General features: G+C 35.4%; 1 protein-coding gene across 9 annotated transcripts in view; it reads left to right on the top strand.

The window, feature by feature from the left end:
- Nucleotides 1–16,314, top strand: part of TTLL7 (tubulin tyrosine ligase like 7) — a 74,470-nt gene extending 58,156 nt beyond the window's left edge. For 8 of the 9 annotated variants that reach the window (XM_063343592.1, XM_063343590.1, XM_063343586.1 and 5 more), the window contains 4 exons: nucleotides 1,078–1,158; nucleotides 6,243–6,403; nucleotides 10,760–10,933; nucleotides 14,395–16,314. In XM_063343592.1, the coding sequence (XP_063199662.1) occupies nucleotides 1,078–1,158; nucleotides 6,243–6,403; nucleotides 10,760–10,933; nucleotides 14,395–14,515 (537 nt within the window). In that variant the 3' untranslated portion in view covers nucleotides 14,516–16,314. Of the gene's footprint in view, nucleotides 1–1,077; nucleotides 1,159–6,242; nucleotides 6,404–10,759; nucleotides 10,934–11,279; nucleotides 11,399–14,394 lie in introns of all 9 variants that reach the window. The other variant, XR_010072212.1, reaches the window with a different exon arrangement.
- Nucleotides 16,315–16,944: the final 630 nt, after the last annotated feature.

The raw sequence follows: 16,944 nt of genomic DNA, 5'->3' as shown, positions 1-16,944 counted from the left end.
AAGATAGAAGTTCTCTCAGTCTAGTAGAGATACGGAGGGATCTAGTAATTTCAGTTAACACCTGAACTGTGATGTAGTAAGCACAGTCCACGGTGTGTTAGAATTAATCTCATTCACTATCCGGTCGGAAATGTCCTTTCCTCTGCAAGCTTTCAAAATGCTGATTATGTCTTTAGTGATCTGTGCGACTGCATCACGGTGGAAAGGAATTGTCCTGTAATGATGGTTGATTTGGGTGACTCTGGACATAAGTAGCATATTTAGTTTCTCATCTTAGAATCAGAAGTAAAATGCTTCGTTACATTTTCTCATTTGGACATATTGAGAGTGTGTGTGCATTTATGTGCGTATGGGAGTGTGTGTACATGCATGCACTCCATCTAGTGGTGCTTTCTCATGCAATGCTGGTGCGGTTATAAGTGCATTTCCTTATTGCAGAATTCTGTTATAAATTTGTTTGGCCTTAAATAGTTTCTGATGAGATACAGTATTTCATTATGGAAGGAAAGAAGTAGTGGTATACTAGTTGTCTGTGAGGAAAAACTTGATATAGATCTGGAATAGAATAGAAAGATAGAATAACAAAGTGAAAATAAAAATGTATGTTCACAGCTCTAGCTATTTTGATAGTACTTAAACATCATAAAAGGAGAGTATTGCAGTTCATATATGATCATTTATAGAAAGGATGTTTTCAAGATATGTCTAATGTCCTCGATGCAGCAAAAAGCTCACGATTTAAATAGATTAATAGTCATACATTATTGAACGTACTGCTGTGCTCAAGGAATCCTAGCTGAGTCAGTCAAGACAAGTTTCTACCTGCTTTGTAGTGTATGACTGTCAGAATCAGCTGGAAAAGAGGGCAGGATTAAACTGAAAGGTTGCACAAGTCTTTGCAAACGTTCCCCCCACATAAATTTGCAAATATTTTTCTACTTTTAGAGAAAAGTTCTTTTCACAGAGGTCTTTTAGATGCTCACACTTTGTAGCATTAGGAATGCCCATGAATGAAATGCCAGATTTCAGTTGGTTTTATGTGTATTTCTTTTATCTTGTGTTTTGCAATGACTCCAGATTATGGACAATTGGAAGTATCATAAAACAAAAGTGGCATCCTATTGGTTGGTAAAACTGGATTCTGTAAAGCAACGAAAAGTAAGTGACGTATATTTCATTTTCTGAAGATCATCTGAAGTAGATGCATAGCAGTATTCCTACTGGTGTTTAGCAGTAGCCGGGAGTGACCTGAGATGCTAAAATACTGGCTATTAATGCTAAAATATATATGAATTGATTTCATTGCAGAAAGTAATGTTGCTTCATATTTAGACAAGCATAATTATCCTGGAATATGATTTCAAGAACAATTTAAAAAAAAATTAATCTGCTGAAAGAAAAGCAAATCATTAGTGCTTACATACCTAATTTTTGGCAAACATTCTTAGAAGTGTATTGATTCAGCAGATTTGATTGATAAGGGATAAACCAGTCAGCAGTTTCTGACCAGGCATATTAAAATTCCATTAGAGGTAGTGATATTGCATTTGGTTATTTGAGTCTTTGACCCACAGTATTACAACAGATCATGCTGAATAAAAAATAGACCTGCCAAGCAAAGATTATTGACATTGTTAAAGTGTTCAACTAACTGGTTTAGTCTTGCAAAGGACTAATGATACTTGTTTATCATTCTGTCTTCACTCGTCTGCTATCTAGGAGCTACTGTTGTGCATAGCATCTACAGAGTTTTCAATCTGTTTAAAAACTGACATACTGTAGTATGTCAGTCATATCTGTATGTCACATGTCAGTCAAAATCATTTTCCCAGTGTAATATTTATTTTACTTAATGTAGCAGAAATTATATCTATTACTAATACTTTGGTGCCCCTAAAGCGGTATTTTGGGTTTTTTCTCTGCCTCAGTCACCGATACATTATGTGGATTAGCATATCAGTTCCAGGCATTTAATCTCTGTGTGTCTCAGTTTCACAATCTACTTTTATAGACCATAAAAGAAAGTAACTTAAAATGCTACGTACATGATAAATATTATAATTGGAAAAGGTTGGTAGATTGTTACAGAAGAATGGAAGAACAATTTCGGATCCTCATCTCAAATTACTCTTTATAACATGAGCAGTGTGATCCTCAGTCTTTCAAATTGTATTTTATGGAATATTGCATTAAATGCTTGTATTTTTATACTGGACAGAGAAAACATGTCCATTTAATGTGATGTCATATGATAGAAATGCATTTGACTGGTCACGTTAAGTTTAGATGTTACACGTAATATGTGTCCACACAGCTTTCTAAAACAAAATTAGACACGACAAACTGAAGAACTTGGAAATATAGGAGCCTATAACTTAATCAGAATTCTCTTAAACTATGTCAAATGGCAGTATAGATCTATTTAGCACAATTATTTCTTGTGCCATTGACAGGAATCAGTAAAGGAGCTAACCTCATTGGCTGAGATTGTGTGATTTTTTGTTTGATATCTGCAGCTGTTCTGCTGAATAGTTCTTTGCTTAGAATGATCCCGTGTTTCTTTTTGATTACAGGAAAGAATGCTGCAATCCCAATATACATGCACACAGGTCTTTTCTGTTGTGTCCACATGGCAGCTGTAGCCTCTTGCCCAAAACCAGAGAGAGTCTTAGTGGGGGCTTGTAGAAAGTGCTGATATGGAGGAAGAGCTGCTAGGAGGGAGGGAGAGAGGGATAGATAGATGCACATATACATAGATAACAGGGCCCAAAATTCACACTGCTGCTGCAATGGAGATCACGTTTTCTCAGCAGGAGTCTTTTGGACAGTTGAAACTGGTGAGGGACGTGTTGCTGGAATTGCTTTCTTTAATCTATGATGCCACCAGTGTGGAAAGAAGTCACCAGATTGGGCCCACCGTTGCAACTGAGATACAAGGCTTTCACACAGGAGTGGTTAAGGTGTCTCTTTTAAACCCTTCCCCATACGTCATTCCCCAAAGCTATGGGAAGGAGTTGCCACAGGGAGAATAATATATCTGCTCTTTGAGGGACTGAGGCTGTTTACTATACATTCTTCAATGCCCTTCCTAAGCTCCGTTTGGACATCTGGCTTAATATACCTGTGACTCTCTAGCTTTTTCTGTTTTTATTTTATTTGCAATCTATTCAGAATTTTCTCCTGTAAGCGTTATTTCAGAAAGCCTAAACTGTATAAGGGTGGTTCTGTCCTTTGACTGAGTCATGTCAAACCAAGGGCACGTGTACAAAGTCAGGATGATACAGGTTGATACGCCAAGTCATTACTAGCAAAAACTGCGCAAACAGAAATGTGGATTTCTTTGCTTTTCTTGTGAGGACATCTTTTACAACTTAGGAGACTTATAATTCCTGAAGCACTAGTGGGACCTTTCATCTTTGCTTGCACTGGAAATGATTTGCCTTTTTTTCTTTTTTTTTAAACTGCTTTTAACCCCAATCCCTTCAAGCAATCAGGCAGTTATTCTTAGAAGGGTAGTTTATAAAAACGGATTAACTTTGACAATGACATTGCAGCTGAGGACTGCCAAACGTGTAAGCTTTTGTTGATTTGAAAGAAGTATGTTTTATATTCCAATGGGGTGGGTAAAAGAGAAGTAAGCTCAAGGTGGAGAATATTTATGCAAGTAAGGAATCTGTCTCAAAGGTACCTTCTGCAACTTTGTGAAATACAAACCAGAAACTCAGTCCCCTTCACTATACTTACTCGGAAGTTCTAAAACATGAGAAGAAAATACCTGGGCAATGTACTAGATTTCACAATGTTCATCTCTGACAGGTATATTTTCTTAAGAATTATCCAATATGATGTAGAAAAATTAAACTCCTGCTCATATTCTTAGTGTCTAATATTCCGGCATTACAGCAGAGGCACAGGAGTCATTTAGAAGCAAGTTGAGAGTAAACTGATGAAATCGATACATGCTCAAATAAAATTTAGTCTCCCAAGACTTTTAGGAAAAAGAGACTTTTCTGTGGGAGGAGTTGTGACTGTCTTGTGTTACATCACTTTACATAATTTCTTTAAAAGTGTTTTGATGGTTACCAGAGGGTCTGTACATCTTGTTTTGAATACTCTCTTTCATAAACTCTTATTCTGTTACACCTAGATAATTGGTTATGTTAAAGTAAGTGATGTAAATTAAAGTAAACAGAAAGATGAAGGCAAACTAGGGAAATTGACTTAGGAAAATGGGGATGTAGGTTTCATGAAGTTCCAGCTCTTGTGCAATGCATTGTCTCTTTTCTTAAATGGATGATTGAGGCCGTGTTTGCAAATTGAGAACATTTAACTGGGGTGTTTTCCCCTCTGGCATATTGGCAATATCAACACAGTAGAAACAGGAAGAAAGTTTTTTTTTCTGGAGTACCAGGCAGTCTGCAGCTGCTCTAAGATGCAAGATTCGATCTGTAGTTTTCTTCAACTCCAGATGCGAAAGTAAAAGTAAGAGCTCTACATTGGTATCATAGTTCTTAGTCCGTGTCTTTTTGGACTAGTGAGAGAATCTACATGGGGTGGAATTGTTCTGTTTTACCCAAGGAGATAAATTACTATTAGTCAGTGTAACATTGCAAAGAAAGGTATGGTTGATCCTTTATGTAATTTAGTTCGTTCAAATGGGTGCATACAGTCACAGCTACTGGCCATTGTGTGGGAAAGCCTTAATGAGGCGAGGCATGAGGAAAAGGCTGCTAGAGAAGCATTAAGACAGTAGGCTATGCTGCTAAGAGGATGTCTGAAAATCTGGACCCGTTCCACAAGCGTGGGGCAGTCCAAAACCTGCATTTAGCTCCTGCAGACACTAAACAAGATCAGCATCCTTAGGTTATAATTTACTACTCTTTTTATCTCACTCTTGGGGAGGAAGAGACCACAGGTGTGGGGTTAGTGTGTTAGATACCTGCATTCATAAAGATTCCCAACAGAGAGGAGAGCAATGCATTCACACTAGGTGCATATGTGCAGGGAATTAGCAAAAGACCTATGCGTGCAGGCTAATTCTAGGTCTTCAAAAAACAGCTTAAATAACGTATTTCATTGAAGTTGTCATTATTAGGCATCCATAGATTTCCTGCTCGTTAAGCATTTCTCTTTACTACACAGCTCCATTGTGCTATTGCAAGCATTTTGTTTATGCTTTGTTTCCTTCATCATGTCTACTCAGATTATTTACGAACAACAGTTTGTTGTGCAGGACCAGAAAATCGAAGTTCCATACCATGCTTCCGTACTTTACTGTTTCACTAAATCCCCTTCACCTTTTGAGAGTCAGATGTTTAGCCGCGTGAATCAGTTTGTCACGCACTTCTGAAAGTTTCCTGAGCAAGTATTGTACCTTCTAAATCTTAGAATTTGCAACATCTTATAACAAATAAGTGAATACCTCCATCGGTTCACCACCCACTTGAGTCTGAACAGTTTTTTGGAAGATGCTGTTTTGTGAAAGAGACAGTAAGGGTGTCTCCTTTACAGGAAATCATGTTGATTTAACTGACTTTTTTGTTAATAGTTACAGCACCATAGGACAGATTATTTTTTTTTTTTAGGATAGATTTTACAGTGTAGATTTTACAATGTAGTCTGTATTTAATAAATCTGTTGCATTTCTATAAACATTGCCATTTTAAATATCTTATTGATTATTTTCTTACTTATTGATTTCACTACACTGTTTCCTGCATGAAAGGTAACCTAAACTGGTTTGATCTAGGGTAACACTGAGCTTGAACGGATATTAAACCCAAAGCAGTTTGTTTCAGAACGTTTTAGTTCTTTATAAAATAGATGATATTTTAAAAGGGAGTGGGAAAAGAAGAAGACGTAATCTTCAAATATGTAATATTTGGGTTGTTAACTATGTTGCTTCTAGTCTGTAATTGTGTCCATTTTGTTTCTTTTTAAACTCTTTTTGTCTTTTAAACAAGCTAGTATTGAACAGGCTGAAAAGAATAGAAATTAACTTTTCTGTAATAAAAATAAAATATTTTGATTTGGCTTTGCAAAATGTTATTGACAGAAAAAGCATATCATAAAAGTTTGCTGATGAATGTGCAGAAATGAAACATAGACATCTGTGGGAATTTATAGCTATGCAGTCATCTGTGTGTGTGTGTTTGTGTGTGTGTTCAGTGAATCAGCGAACAGTTGGTTTTAGGTTTTGCAATATGCCTTTGCTTTGATTTCCTTGGAATATCCTCTCCTAGGTTTTGGATATAGTCAAGACAAGTGTTCGTGCAGTTCTACAGCGTGTCTGGAAGGCTCCAGACATTGAAAATTTACATCTGTACCGTCTCTTTAACCGTGTATTTAATCGGTTACTTTGGAGCCATGGTCAAGGTCTGTGGAACTGTTTCTGTAATTCAGGGTAAGCCTGTTTTTCTTATCTCAGTTTTCTTAATAACTTCACAATTACAATCAATTCTAGTGTACTTTGTTGCTCATTTTCATTCAAGAGAATGCTGTAATACATTGAACTTGTATTAAAACCATCTAAAGATACAGTATAATTACAAATGTAATAATCTAGGCCAACCATTTCAGTAATGGAATCAGACATTTAGCAATATATTTACAAATATAATAATCTAAGGAAAAAAATCTAATTTTCAAAATATCTGAGCATTAGGCCAACTCTTTCATTGCATGATGCACAATTTTGAGGCCAGACCACTGTAAGTGTCACATGTGGATTTACCATCAACAGAAATCATTGTCATATTTATCTGAGCCCCAGACTTATAAAAGAGAAGAATTCAGTCACAAGTGCAGCTGACATCTCACGCCAAATGCAATGTCGGTTCTGTGATTTACAAATAATGAGTTTGAATTTCTGTGCTTGATTACATTTGCTGTTTCCTACACTGGTGGGAATTTAAGTATATGCAGAATAGAAAATGTCCACGCTGAGGTAAGCAGATGTTTTTGGTTTGGTTAGCAAATACAAGTTGTCTATGGGGAAAAACAGATCAGGCCATATATTGAAAGCTCAGTGTTCTACACTTCAAAATCTACATTGCTGAAATCAAAGGCATTCATGTAAGGATAGGTTTGGAGGATCATATCATAGGTATAAAATAATCCCTCCACCCGCCAAATTTCTTCATAAAATAAGAATACAAATGTTTAAATATGAAATACATTGCATACAATAAGACATTTTATCTGTAACTATACACAATGTATAAAGAATGGAAGGGGCTTTGATTAGCTTGCATAAGGTGTTCTAAGAAATTTCTTGAAAATGAGCTACAACAAACACAATAGTATGTTGATGGATATTGTATGTACATAGGAATCAGGTCAGTATGTTCTTCACATTTGTCATATGTAGAGAATGTACATAATGCACTAGTTATTGTTTCCCAACAAAACGGATAACAAGAAGAGGGATCTGAGAGTATCCAAAATAGGTCATCATTTTTTGGGGCTTTTTTACCGCTATCTTCTCATTGCTGAAGGCTTGTTATTGTGCAAGCCATTAGGAGCCTGCGTTTTTTTCACTAAGACGGGCCATGGGAATATGCAGATAATGTCAGACTTAAGATTTGCTAGAGGTAGCTAAGGGGTATGCAGTGCACTGCAAAAGCTGAGGTAGGGTGAGAAAAGATTTCTGTGTTTCCAACCTGAAACATTTGTCTAATCCTCAGCAGCTGCAGGGTCCCTCCATGCCAGCAGAGGTGTGTGAAGTCTTGAGTCCAAGGTCAATTTTTGTTGTCATAAAATATTATAATTACCTTCCCTTTTTATAATGCTGTTATTATTTTGAATTTTACTTTTAGTGTGAAAATCTTCTAATGTGCATGAAAATTTTTGTTTGGGATTTCAAAACTTTTGAACAACTCTGCCGCTCACTTGGCTCAGGAGAAGATTTTTGAGCCAGCAGAAGAGTTCAATGAAGAGTAGGATTTCTCATGTAGCAATAATTTTATTTGTGCAGAACAAGACTCAGCTGACTGAAAAGTGGAGTTACATTCTTTGACAAAGATTCAATTCCTTGTAAGAGGAGTTGCTATGTAAAAGATTCTAAAAATACTGTAAAAGTAATATACAAATATCCAGTACGTGAAGAGATCACTCTGCATGTAATGTACTTAAAACATAATTCACAGAAGAATACAGAAAGGCTGTTTGTATCTTCCCAGTATGTTGTTGATTCAGTTACAAGCATCCTTCTTGCCGTGTAATCCACAACATCCATGGGATCCCATGTACAGCACTTCGGTAGCAGAGGCCAACTTTTCGTCCCTTTTTCTTACAGTTTGCTGTGCCATTTTAAAGAACAGATTGGAATAAACATAGGGCATGCGTAGAGTTTGGAGAAACATGTCAGGAGGGGTATTCATGTGCTAATTTGGAAACAACATGAGTGTGTGATAATATATTAAGGACTATAGAACTTTGACTATTTGTAAGATACGTGTTTTGGGAGAAGAGCAGAGCTAATAGCCTTAAGGTTTTCTCTTGCTGGTTAGATCTCTGCTATGCATATGCTATTTTAGCAAAAAGAATGAACAATGAATCAAAGAAAACTTCAGTGAAATAACCATGATGTAAAGGTACAGTTGTTTTAAAAATTAAAAATAACAATTAAAAATAATAAGAGAAAACTGTTAGAACCAGCTGACTTCAAGATGGTTATAAAAAGAATAACACATAATTGACAATATTGCACAATCAAGCGTTATACTTTGTTCTGGATCTGGTGAGGACTCCATGATTTCTTACTAATGTATGGAAACTAAAGTTACAGCATAACAAATAAAGCTTCCTTAGGTAACAGTACGCTGATCCCTGCTGACTGCAGTATAATGGAGTATGAACTGAATCTGTGTAGCACATGGAGGACGTTGCACAAGCACATTTATATCAAAGCTCATTCAAATTCACATATATGTTTCCAAATCGCAATCTTTGTTATTAGGGTAACGGTATACCACTATGTTCATAATCAGCCATGGTTACAGCAGACCACATATTATTCTTCACTGATAAAATCCCTCCGAACTGTAGGAAAGTGATGACAGACCTCCAGGCCCAGAACTTAAGGAATTTATCAGGAGAGTTTCTTCCACAGGATTTTGGAGATTTATGGATTGAATTAGAATATAATTATGTGTAGTACTGTGAATCTGTTGAATGAATGTAATACTTAGAACTTCGTGTTGCTGCTTTCTACCAGCCATCATATGACTTCATGAGGAAAGAATGAAGACAATAGATTAATTTCCATGTAAAAATACATGTGGAAAGTTCCCAGACAGGAAACAATATTGAGAAAAATATATTAAAGAAAATAGTAGCTTTTCAATTAACAGAATTATTCTTTTTATGAAATGAAAGATGCCTTATAAACAATATTTCTAAAAAAGTCATTATATGGATAATAATTAAGGAGAAATGCTTGTGTCACATGAAAATTATGTGTGCAGTGGAAAGCCAGTAGGACTGAACAGTTTCAGCTGGAACATGTCATCTAGACTGAGGAGCCAGGCTGAAAAATAAGCGAGCTATACATATACAGCTTATCTTTTAGTCGTTAATGTTTGTAATTCCATCCTAATACAGAGTAAATTTAAAAATCTCACTAGGCAGAAGTGAGCTTGCATGTTCTTTGATGTCATTTTAAGGACAAACTTCCTACACCAGGGCTGTGAAATCTATTGCTGATCTCGGTAGACAAGGCTAAAGCATCCTGGATGCTGTGTTGAAGCCAGATGCAGCAAATTTTCCTCACTCTATGAAGTTCTGCTCTCATAAACAAACAAAAAACCTCAAGCTTACAAACCATCTGTGCTATTGGATAATGTTTTGACCAAAAAAAAGGCTTCACAGAGGCCACGTTGCCTTTAAAACAGATGTAATGATCTATAATCTGGTCAGAATTTTGCACAAACAGGAGTGTTGAGGTGAATGCAAAGAGCTATTGTTGTCTTTTGTGGTAAAACATACCTGATTTATATTGGTATGGTAGGGATTCTTTTTGGTGTGGGGTTTTTTTTTTTTTTTTGGAAAGAGAAATGGCTTTTTAAGAAAACAAAAGCATGATGGTCCACATTTCAAAAATAAATGCCTCTATAGATACGCTCTGCAAGTTGCACTTAATTGTAGAAGAGCAACCCCATATGACCAGATGGAATAATAAGTAGTATTTGAATGACTAAACTGAGAAACTCTTCTCATGTGATTGTTTGGATAAGGAAGCAGAGCACATACTAATCTCCTGTAAATTAATTTCGTGTTTGTTTCTTAGTATCATGTACTTAAATTAGAAGAAGAGCATCATTATGCTGTGTAGACATTTTGAAATAATTTATAACTTTTATCAAATCCTTTCTAATATCTCATCACATTCTCATTCAGGTGGTAGCCTGTTAAAAATAACAAGTGTTTTTTGTTATTCCTGTTGTAAGACACATATACTGTTGTGTGACAGTAAATCATTATGTGCTAAACCTAAGTAATGGCCCTATAAACGCTTTAGGGAGCAAACCAAGTGAAAAAAGGCTGTGGACATTTCACATATGAAGATTAACTTCTTAATTTGTATTTTGGACTCAGCATTTGCCAGCATTTGTGTTAAATAGTATAGACCTTTCCTGTAAATAGGCAAGGTCATGCTTTTTCTCTTGTTCCTCTATTGTTAAATCTGATATAAAGCAGTAGAGCTCTCAGATTGCAGTTTGTGATAGAAAAAATGAAGTTGTGTCTTTTTCTGTAACAGGAGCTCTTGGGAAACCATATTCAGTAAAAGCACAGAGGTGGTGACTCCTGAGCAACTCCAGTGTTGCCAACGAGTAGTACAGCTTTGTAAACACTGCCTGCTCGTGGTTTATAAACATTCATCAGACTCAAGAGGATCCCCAACTGGGATTAGCCCCCACTGGGATGATACAAGGTATACATTTCAATATTCTCTTCCTACATTATAATTCAAAGTATAAAGGATAATACTGGAACAGGTTTTAGTCTGTGTTGCTACCACTACACTTCTTTTTAAGCCTAGTTCACTATGTTTTAAAAAAAGAAAAAAAAAGGCAAACCACCCAACATTTCCCTTGATCCTGAGTTTCTACCATTCTAATCTCTTTACCCCACTCATGAAGTGCTACTAAAAGAAGACTTGATACACACATTTTGTGTGAAGCTACACTTATTGAAGTCTCGATTGCCTACTGCCCAAGTAGCTGCAGCAAAGGCTTTCCATAAAGTGAACTGAAAATTTCCTTTCTTCCCCTTCTCAGATCCCTCAAAGTCACTGATTCCAGATTTGCATTCTTAGAGGTATCCTAACATGTATGATACTTCTGGCTTCACATTCGCAGTGGGATGCGATAGGGGCACAGCTCCAGCCAAGGGTCAGGTAAGTGCCATCTGATTTACTGTATTGCACAGTTTTGCAAAGTTGATCTCCAAAACCTACAGATTGAAAGCTTTATTTCATTTTACAGAGCACAAATATATTTTCAAACCTTGCAAAACAGCATCATATAGTAAAAAAATTATTTGGCACTTACCCGATTCTCCATTGGCTGGTTTAGTTCTCCAACTGGATACAAGAGGGGTTATAGTATTGTCAGTGTAGGTATTACTGAAAATGCTCCAACTGTGGGATTCAGTGATCTGCAATTTAACAGTCGGAGGTGGAGAATTAAATGTAAGTTTCAAATTATTTAGGTTCCAAATTCTATCCATAATGACAATTTGAATTATTATGTATATAAACTTACAAATACTTTGCTTATATAAAACACTTTACAGACATTATTTCATAGAAGGGCTTTATGAGTTAAATATTACGTGAAAAGCAAGCCTTTGATATATTATCTGTTAAATTTATTTTATGACTTAATTGTTTACTTGCTGTATCTCAGACTAGTTATTTGATACACTGAACCCATTTATTATTGTCATATGGATCTTAGGGCACTCTAACATAATTTTAAACCAACCAGAAACTGAAGTCATTTGGTCACAGCAAAAGTATAAGTATGTTAGCCACAAAACAAATCATATTCAATATTAACATCTACTGAGCTATAGCAGGAGTATGGTAAAGTCATTTGGATTAGCTAAGACTAGAAAATCTTCAACCTTGAAGTTTTTATTGCCTTTGCTGTTAATACCACAGAAAATTTTGCATCATGACCAACCACAAACTATTTGAACTGATCGGATTACTCTAATGGACTGCAGCTAACAGGCTTGTATTTGGAAACCAGTGAAAGGGATGGTCCAATAGAACTTTCTCATCTCCAGTTTCTGTGGTTCTTTAGACACTGAATGGAAGTTTATTCATAAATTTCACAGGCTGGAGGAATCTAAGCCCTCTATATTCTACATATCAGTATGTCTTCAGCCGTGAAGTGTCATGACAACTCTGATGATTGATTAAAATTACAGTTTTTATATTAATCTCCACAAATGTTACATCTGTACTGTGGGTACAGCAATATGCTAGTTACCCATGATATTCTGAATTTGTGAAATTAAAGATACATATGGAAATAAAAGCTCTTGCCCATTGTGCACCACAGTTGTAAGGTAATGAACTGTTTTCCTAGAAATGGGAGAACCACAATACTGTTTGACTTTTCATCCAGGTTTCTGTTTTTAAACGATATAAGTATCTGCACCACTAATAATAGTTTTATTGACTTTTGGTAAAACTGTGTGAAGTGCAAGAAGAGATCAGAGTATGATTTAATAAATCTACAAGAAGTCAATTTTTTCAAGACTTTATGAAATCTAATTTGAAGAACTTTGTTTTTCTCTGAGCACAAACCAATTTTTGGGGTTTTTTTTGTTTATGAAGCAAATGTTTGTGAAACTAAAGCTTTCAAAGATTACAAATAGATACCTCTTCAGCTGGGAAAATTTATTTGTACAAGGAGAGAGAAAAGATAATGAAAACTCCCACAAAGTTCTATTTCCACTTTTAAAATTTGTTCTCAATCCCATCTCCTAACTGTAAATCCACTATATGTCATGAAGAGAATAAATAGGAGTATTAGTATAAATGGTCACTTTTTCCTCACAAAATTAAAAGTGTAAAGAAAACAATAGGGGGAGCTCAAAAACTATACCAAAATCTCTTTAAAATAATAGCTAAAATCTGTAAAAAGTCAGACTTTTCCTATTTTGATAAATTCGCCTGTGTTACAAAATTTAAAAAAAATACCATCTACTGCTAGATCCTTACAGTTTGCAAAATAATTTTATCTATTACATGGCATATTCTCTGGGAAGCATTAGAGTTTTTTACTGTATCGTCAAGCAAAGGTAGGACTCAGTCTGGTGATGTAGTGAACTGTAAAGCTCACCACCAACCCGTTACAAATCAGACTTTATTTTTTTGCAAATTGTTTAAAAAATGTATTGGTGATAATATTTTTATAATAACAGCTTTTCTCAGAGCTTAAACAAACCCCGTGTATCCCCTATATAGATTGTTCCCATTGACAGTGTGATGCTGTTTCTATCCACGTGATTACTAGGATTAGTCTTTTAACTTATTCATCATTAATCAATATGATTCACTAGAATGATGCAACAATTTTTAAGCAATACTTTATACAATGTGTTGTGTTAATCCATCTTAACATTGACATAATTCATTATGAAATTCTGATTTAGCGTGGATGTTATTTTTGTACACTTACTGTGCTCATCTAATGATTTCTGCAATTAACTATTAGGAAATGATAACATGAAAAGATTTAAGAATAAATATTAGGCATATCATAAATTATTGTTTCTAGTTTACATAAAATACAGGCTATATAGTTGCCTGAATTTAAAAGGTAAATAGTCACTGATGTGTCTTACTAGGTTGCAGCGTCATTGTTTCTTGCTTTACTAGAGCAGTGATGGTAGCGTGTCTATTTTTACAGAATTGGAGCTGGAAACCAAAGCTGAAAATCCCTGTTTTTTCCCTAATCAACTTTTTTTTTTTTACAACCTAACTTTTTATAAACATCAGTTGCAGTTTTTACCCAGCTTAAGTTGAATAAATAGTACTATAATAACAGAGAACAATGGGTTAAGTATTCATTTTTGGTAGTAGTGCTACACAAGATGTATTTGTTTTATCTATCTGCTTGCTTTAAACATAAAGGACTGGAAAGATGTTTAATCCTCATACATCATCTTAAAATTTTGCTAAGAGTTTCTCTGAGTTTAGATCCGTTTCCTGAGTTAGCTAGTGCTTAATGCCCTATATGTTTTCTAAATAGTATTTATTGTACATAATTTCTTGCATATGACGATTTTAAGGTATGGCGCATGAGCAGCTAATTCTTTTGCTCTTGAATGTCACTTTGCCTGTAAACTCTGCTATATCTTTCATATCCTTTCTAGGTATTTATTGCCAGGACCTTCACTGTTCATCATGAAATCATCCTCATCCAACCTTAGCTGTGGTTCATCTGGAATGCCTCGCCCTAACATTTTGTTCACACACAGATACAGTCACTTGTGAAGCAGAAGGAAAGTTGCTGGTTATTTGTAAATAATGGCACTCTTTTTTTTTTTTTTCAAATTAAAATTTGTGATGGAGCTAAATATAAGCACTGTTATATATTTACTACCATATTATGATAACATTTAGCTGAAAACCTACTGTAAAAGCATAACTTTTCTGGAAACATAATAAACCTTGTTAAGTTGTTTACACACACATGTGAATGTGTAGATCTTGCTAGGTTTATAAGTAATTCCTTCCTACTAGAAATGTTATTTTTGCTGCAGAATATGTAAAATGGAATTGATCTTGAAGATCCTATTACAGTGTTATATTATTTTGTAAGTACAATACTTTGACTTAAATATTATTTATTGTAAAGTATACTATTTATTGTCTCAAATGTAATTGATCCTTTAACAAGGCAGATGATTAAAAAACTGTAGTAGAACAGTATAACTGTAACGGTCATCGAAAATAATCTGATCATTTCTTTGACATGTTTAAAATAATCCCCAAAACTCTCTAAGCCAAACCTAAAGCAGACATCTCCTCTGAAATTACAAGATCTATTTAATGCTGCTATTTTTCTTGAAGGACACAGTATAGTATCTTTTAGTCAAAGTGAAGGCATGTAGTACACAAACATTAAAAGTATCAGTTTAGGCATACAGTTTCTAATTGGTTCTTGTAATAAAATGGAAGCCAATGTTTGTCACCCGATTTTCATTCACGTTACCTACGGCCTGTGCCTTTAGGTTTCCTTTGGGAGCAAGCAGTCATCCCCAACTCGCACAAGCATGCATAGTGGATAGTTTTTCTCTTTTACTGCACAAGTGGTAAAGCAGACATTTTTAGGAAATACTGCAGCTGTAATTATTATTTCAACCTTAAACTGCTTGGTTTGTTGTAGTTATTAGCATACAGTCCAGTACCTACTGTAGAATGTATCCTTGCCATGGACAGTATTTTCTAGATTGCTGACAACTTTAAATGCTGGAAATCTAATTCATTAGAAAGCTCTCATTCAGATTGAGCTTCCTGGGCCTGGCTGAAGGGCACAAAAAGACAACGAGCCAGAGCAGGAACCTAGAATTACCAGGATTTGTAACCTGAAAACGTCATTCAGGTTTTGCTACAGACACCCAGTCGTCCCACTCAGCATTGTGCTATACAAGCCTTATTCATTAGAGAAACAATTATTTAAAAAACCCAGTTAATCTAGATTTAAAAATGAAGTAAGTTTTTTAACTAAGTAAAGGACAGAGTAGTTATTATTTACCAAAGACTTGTTTACTTACCAGTCATGTAACCATGAAAAGTGTTTGTAAATTAACAATATATTTCAGGTATACTTAAAAAATTAATTTAGGGGCTAATTATCCTCAGGAGCAAGTATGTTAGAGGTTTTTGATATCCAGAGATTTAAGGCAAATTTAAGAGACTTAGGAAATTTGAGACTGAAGTTGTCTGGAAATGTATGTTTGTTTGGTTGGTTTTTTAATTTTAGTCATAGCATATATAAAACTGGGAATTTTGGTGAGATTTTTGATGCCTGTGCTGTAGTGCCTCAGCTCTAGAACTACAGGATATAAGAGAACAAGACTATTTGTAAACAACTAAAAAAACCTCTTGAGATTAGCCAGGTATAAGCGGTCTTCTCATCTGGTAAAGGCATCTTCATTTTTCTGGTAATACTAGTTTAGTAATATAGTATGTTCACATTAACTGTGTGTCTCTTTTGGGTCCATACAGTGACTGCTGATAAATCATACTATGGTTATCTGTAAGACCTAATAAAAATTGTAAATTCTCTCTTCTTGGGGGAGGCTTCCATTATATTTTGCTTTTGGCTATAAGGATGAAACCAGCTTAGCTTGCCAGGCTCAGAGTTTAGGATAGTAGGTTCACATGCCTTTTTTTTTTTCCTTCTTTTTTTTTTTTTCTCCTTTTCTTCTTTTAAACCACATTACGATCTCTGTTCTCAGAAGCCAGTGCTGGGACAGGTCAATCTGTATAGAACACTCTGCCAGCAAAACGAGGGTTACTAACCATACCTATGTGGCGTGGACAGATCTGAAAGAAAAATATATTTAGCATGTACAAAAGTGGACCAGGTGATTGGTTTACGTCTGATGTCACTTAATATATTCATATTTCTGATAACCTTTGCTAAAGTGCTGCTGTATTCCTTATAATGTGTGAACCAATACTTTCAATAAACGCGATGCCACACTGCCCTGCCAGCTCCTCAGAACCGGCGCCGATGGTCTGTGGGTGAGTTATGGGCTGCACCTACAGTGCTGTAGGTGGAAGCGTTTACTCCTTTCCTTTCTCAAGCGTGTTTCCAAGTTGTACGAGAGCTCTAATTAGAAGGAAAAGAACAGAGATAAAATTTTTACCGTAGGTTGATCTTTATGCATTTAAGACATGAATAAAATAAGGTA

Source organism: Chroicocephalus ridibundus, chromosome 8 (genome assembly GCF_963924245.1).
Source record: "Chroicocephalus ridibundus chromosome 8, bChrRid1.1, whole genome shotgun sequence".
Lineage (NCBI taxonomy): Eukaryota > Metazoa > Chordata > Aves > Charadriiformes > Laridae > Chroicocephalus > Chroicocephalus ridibundus.
This window is presented reverse-complemented; position numbering and strand designations above follow the sequence as displayed.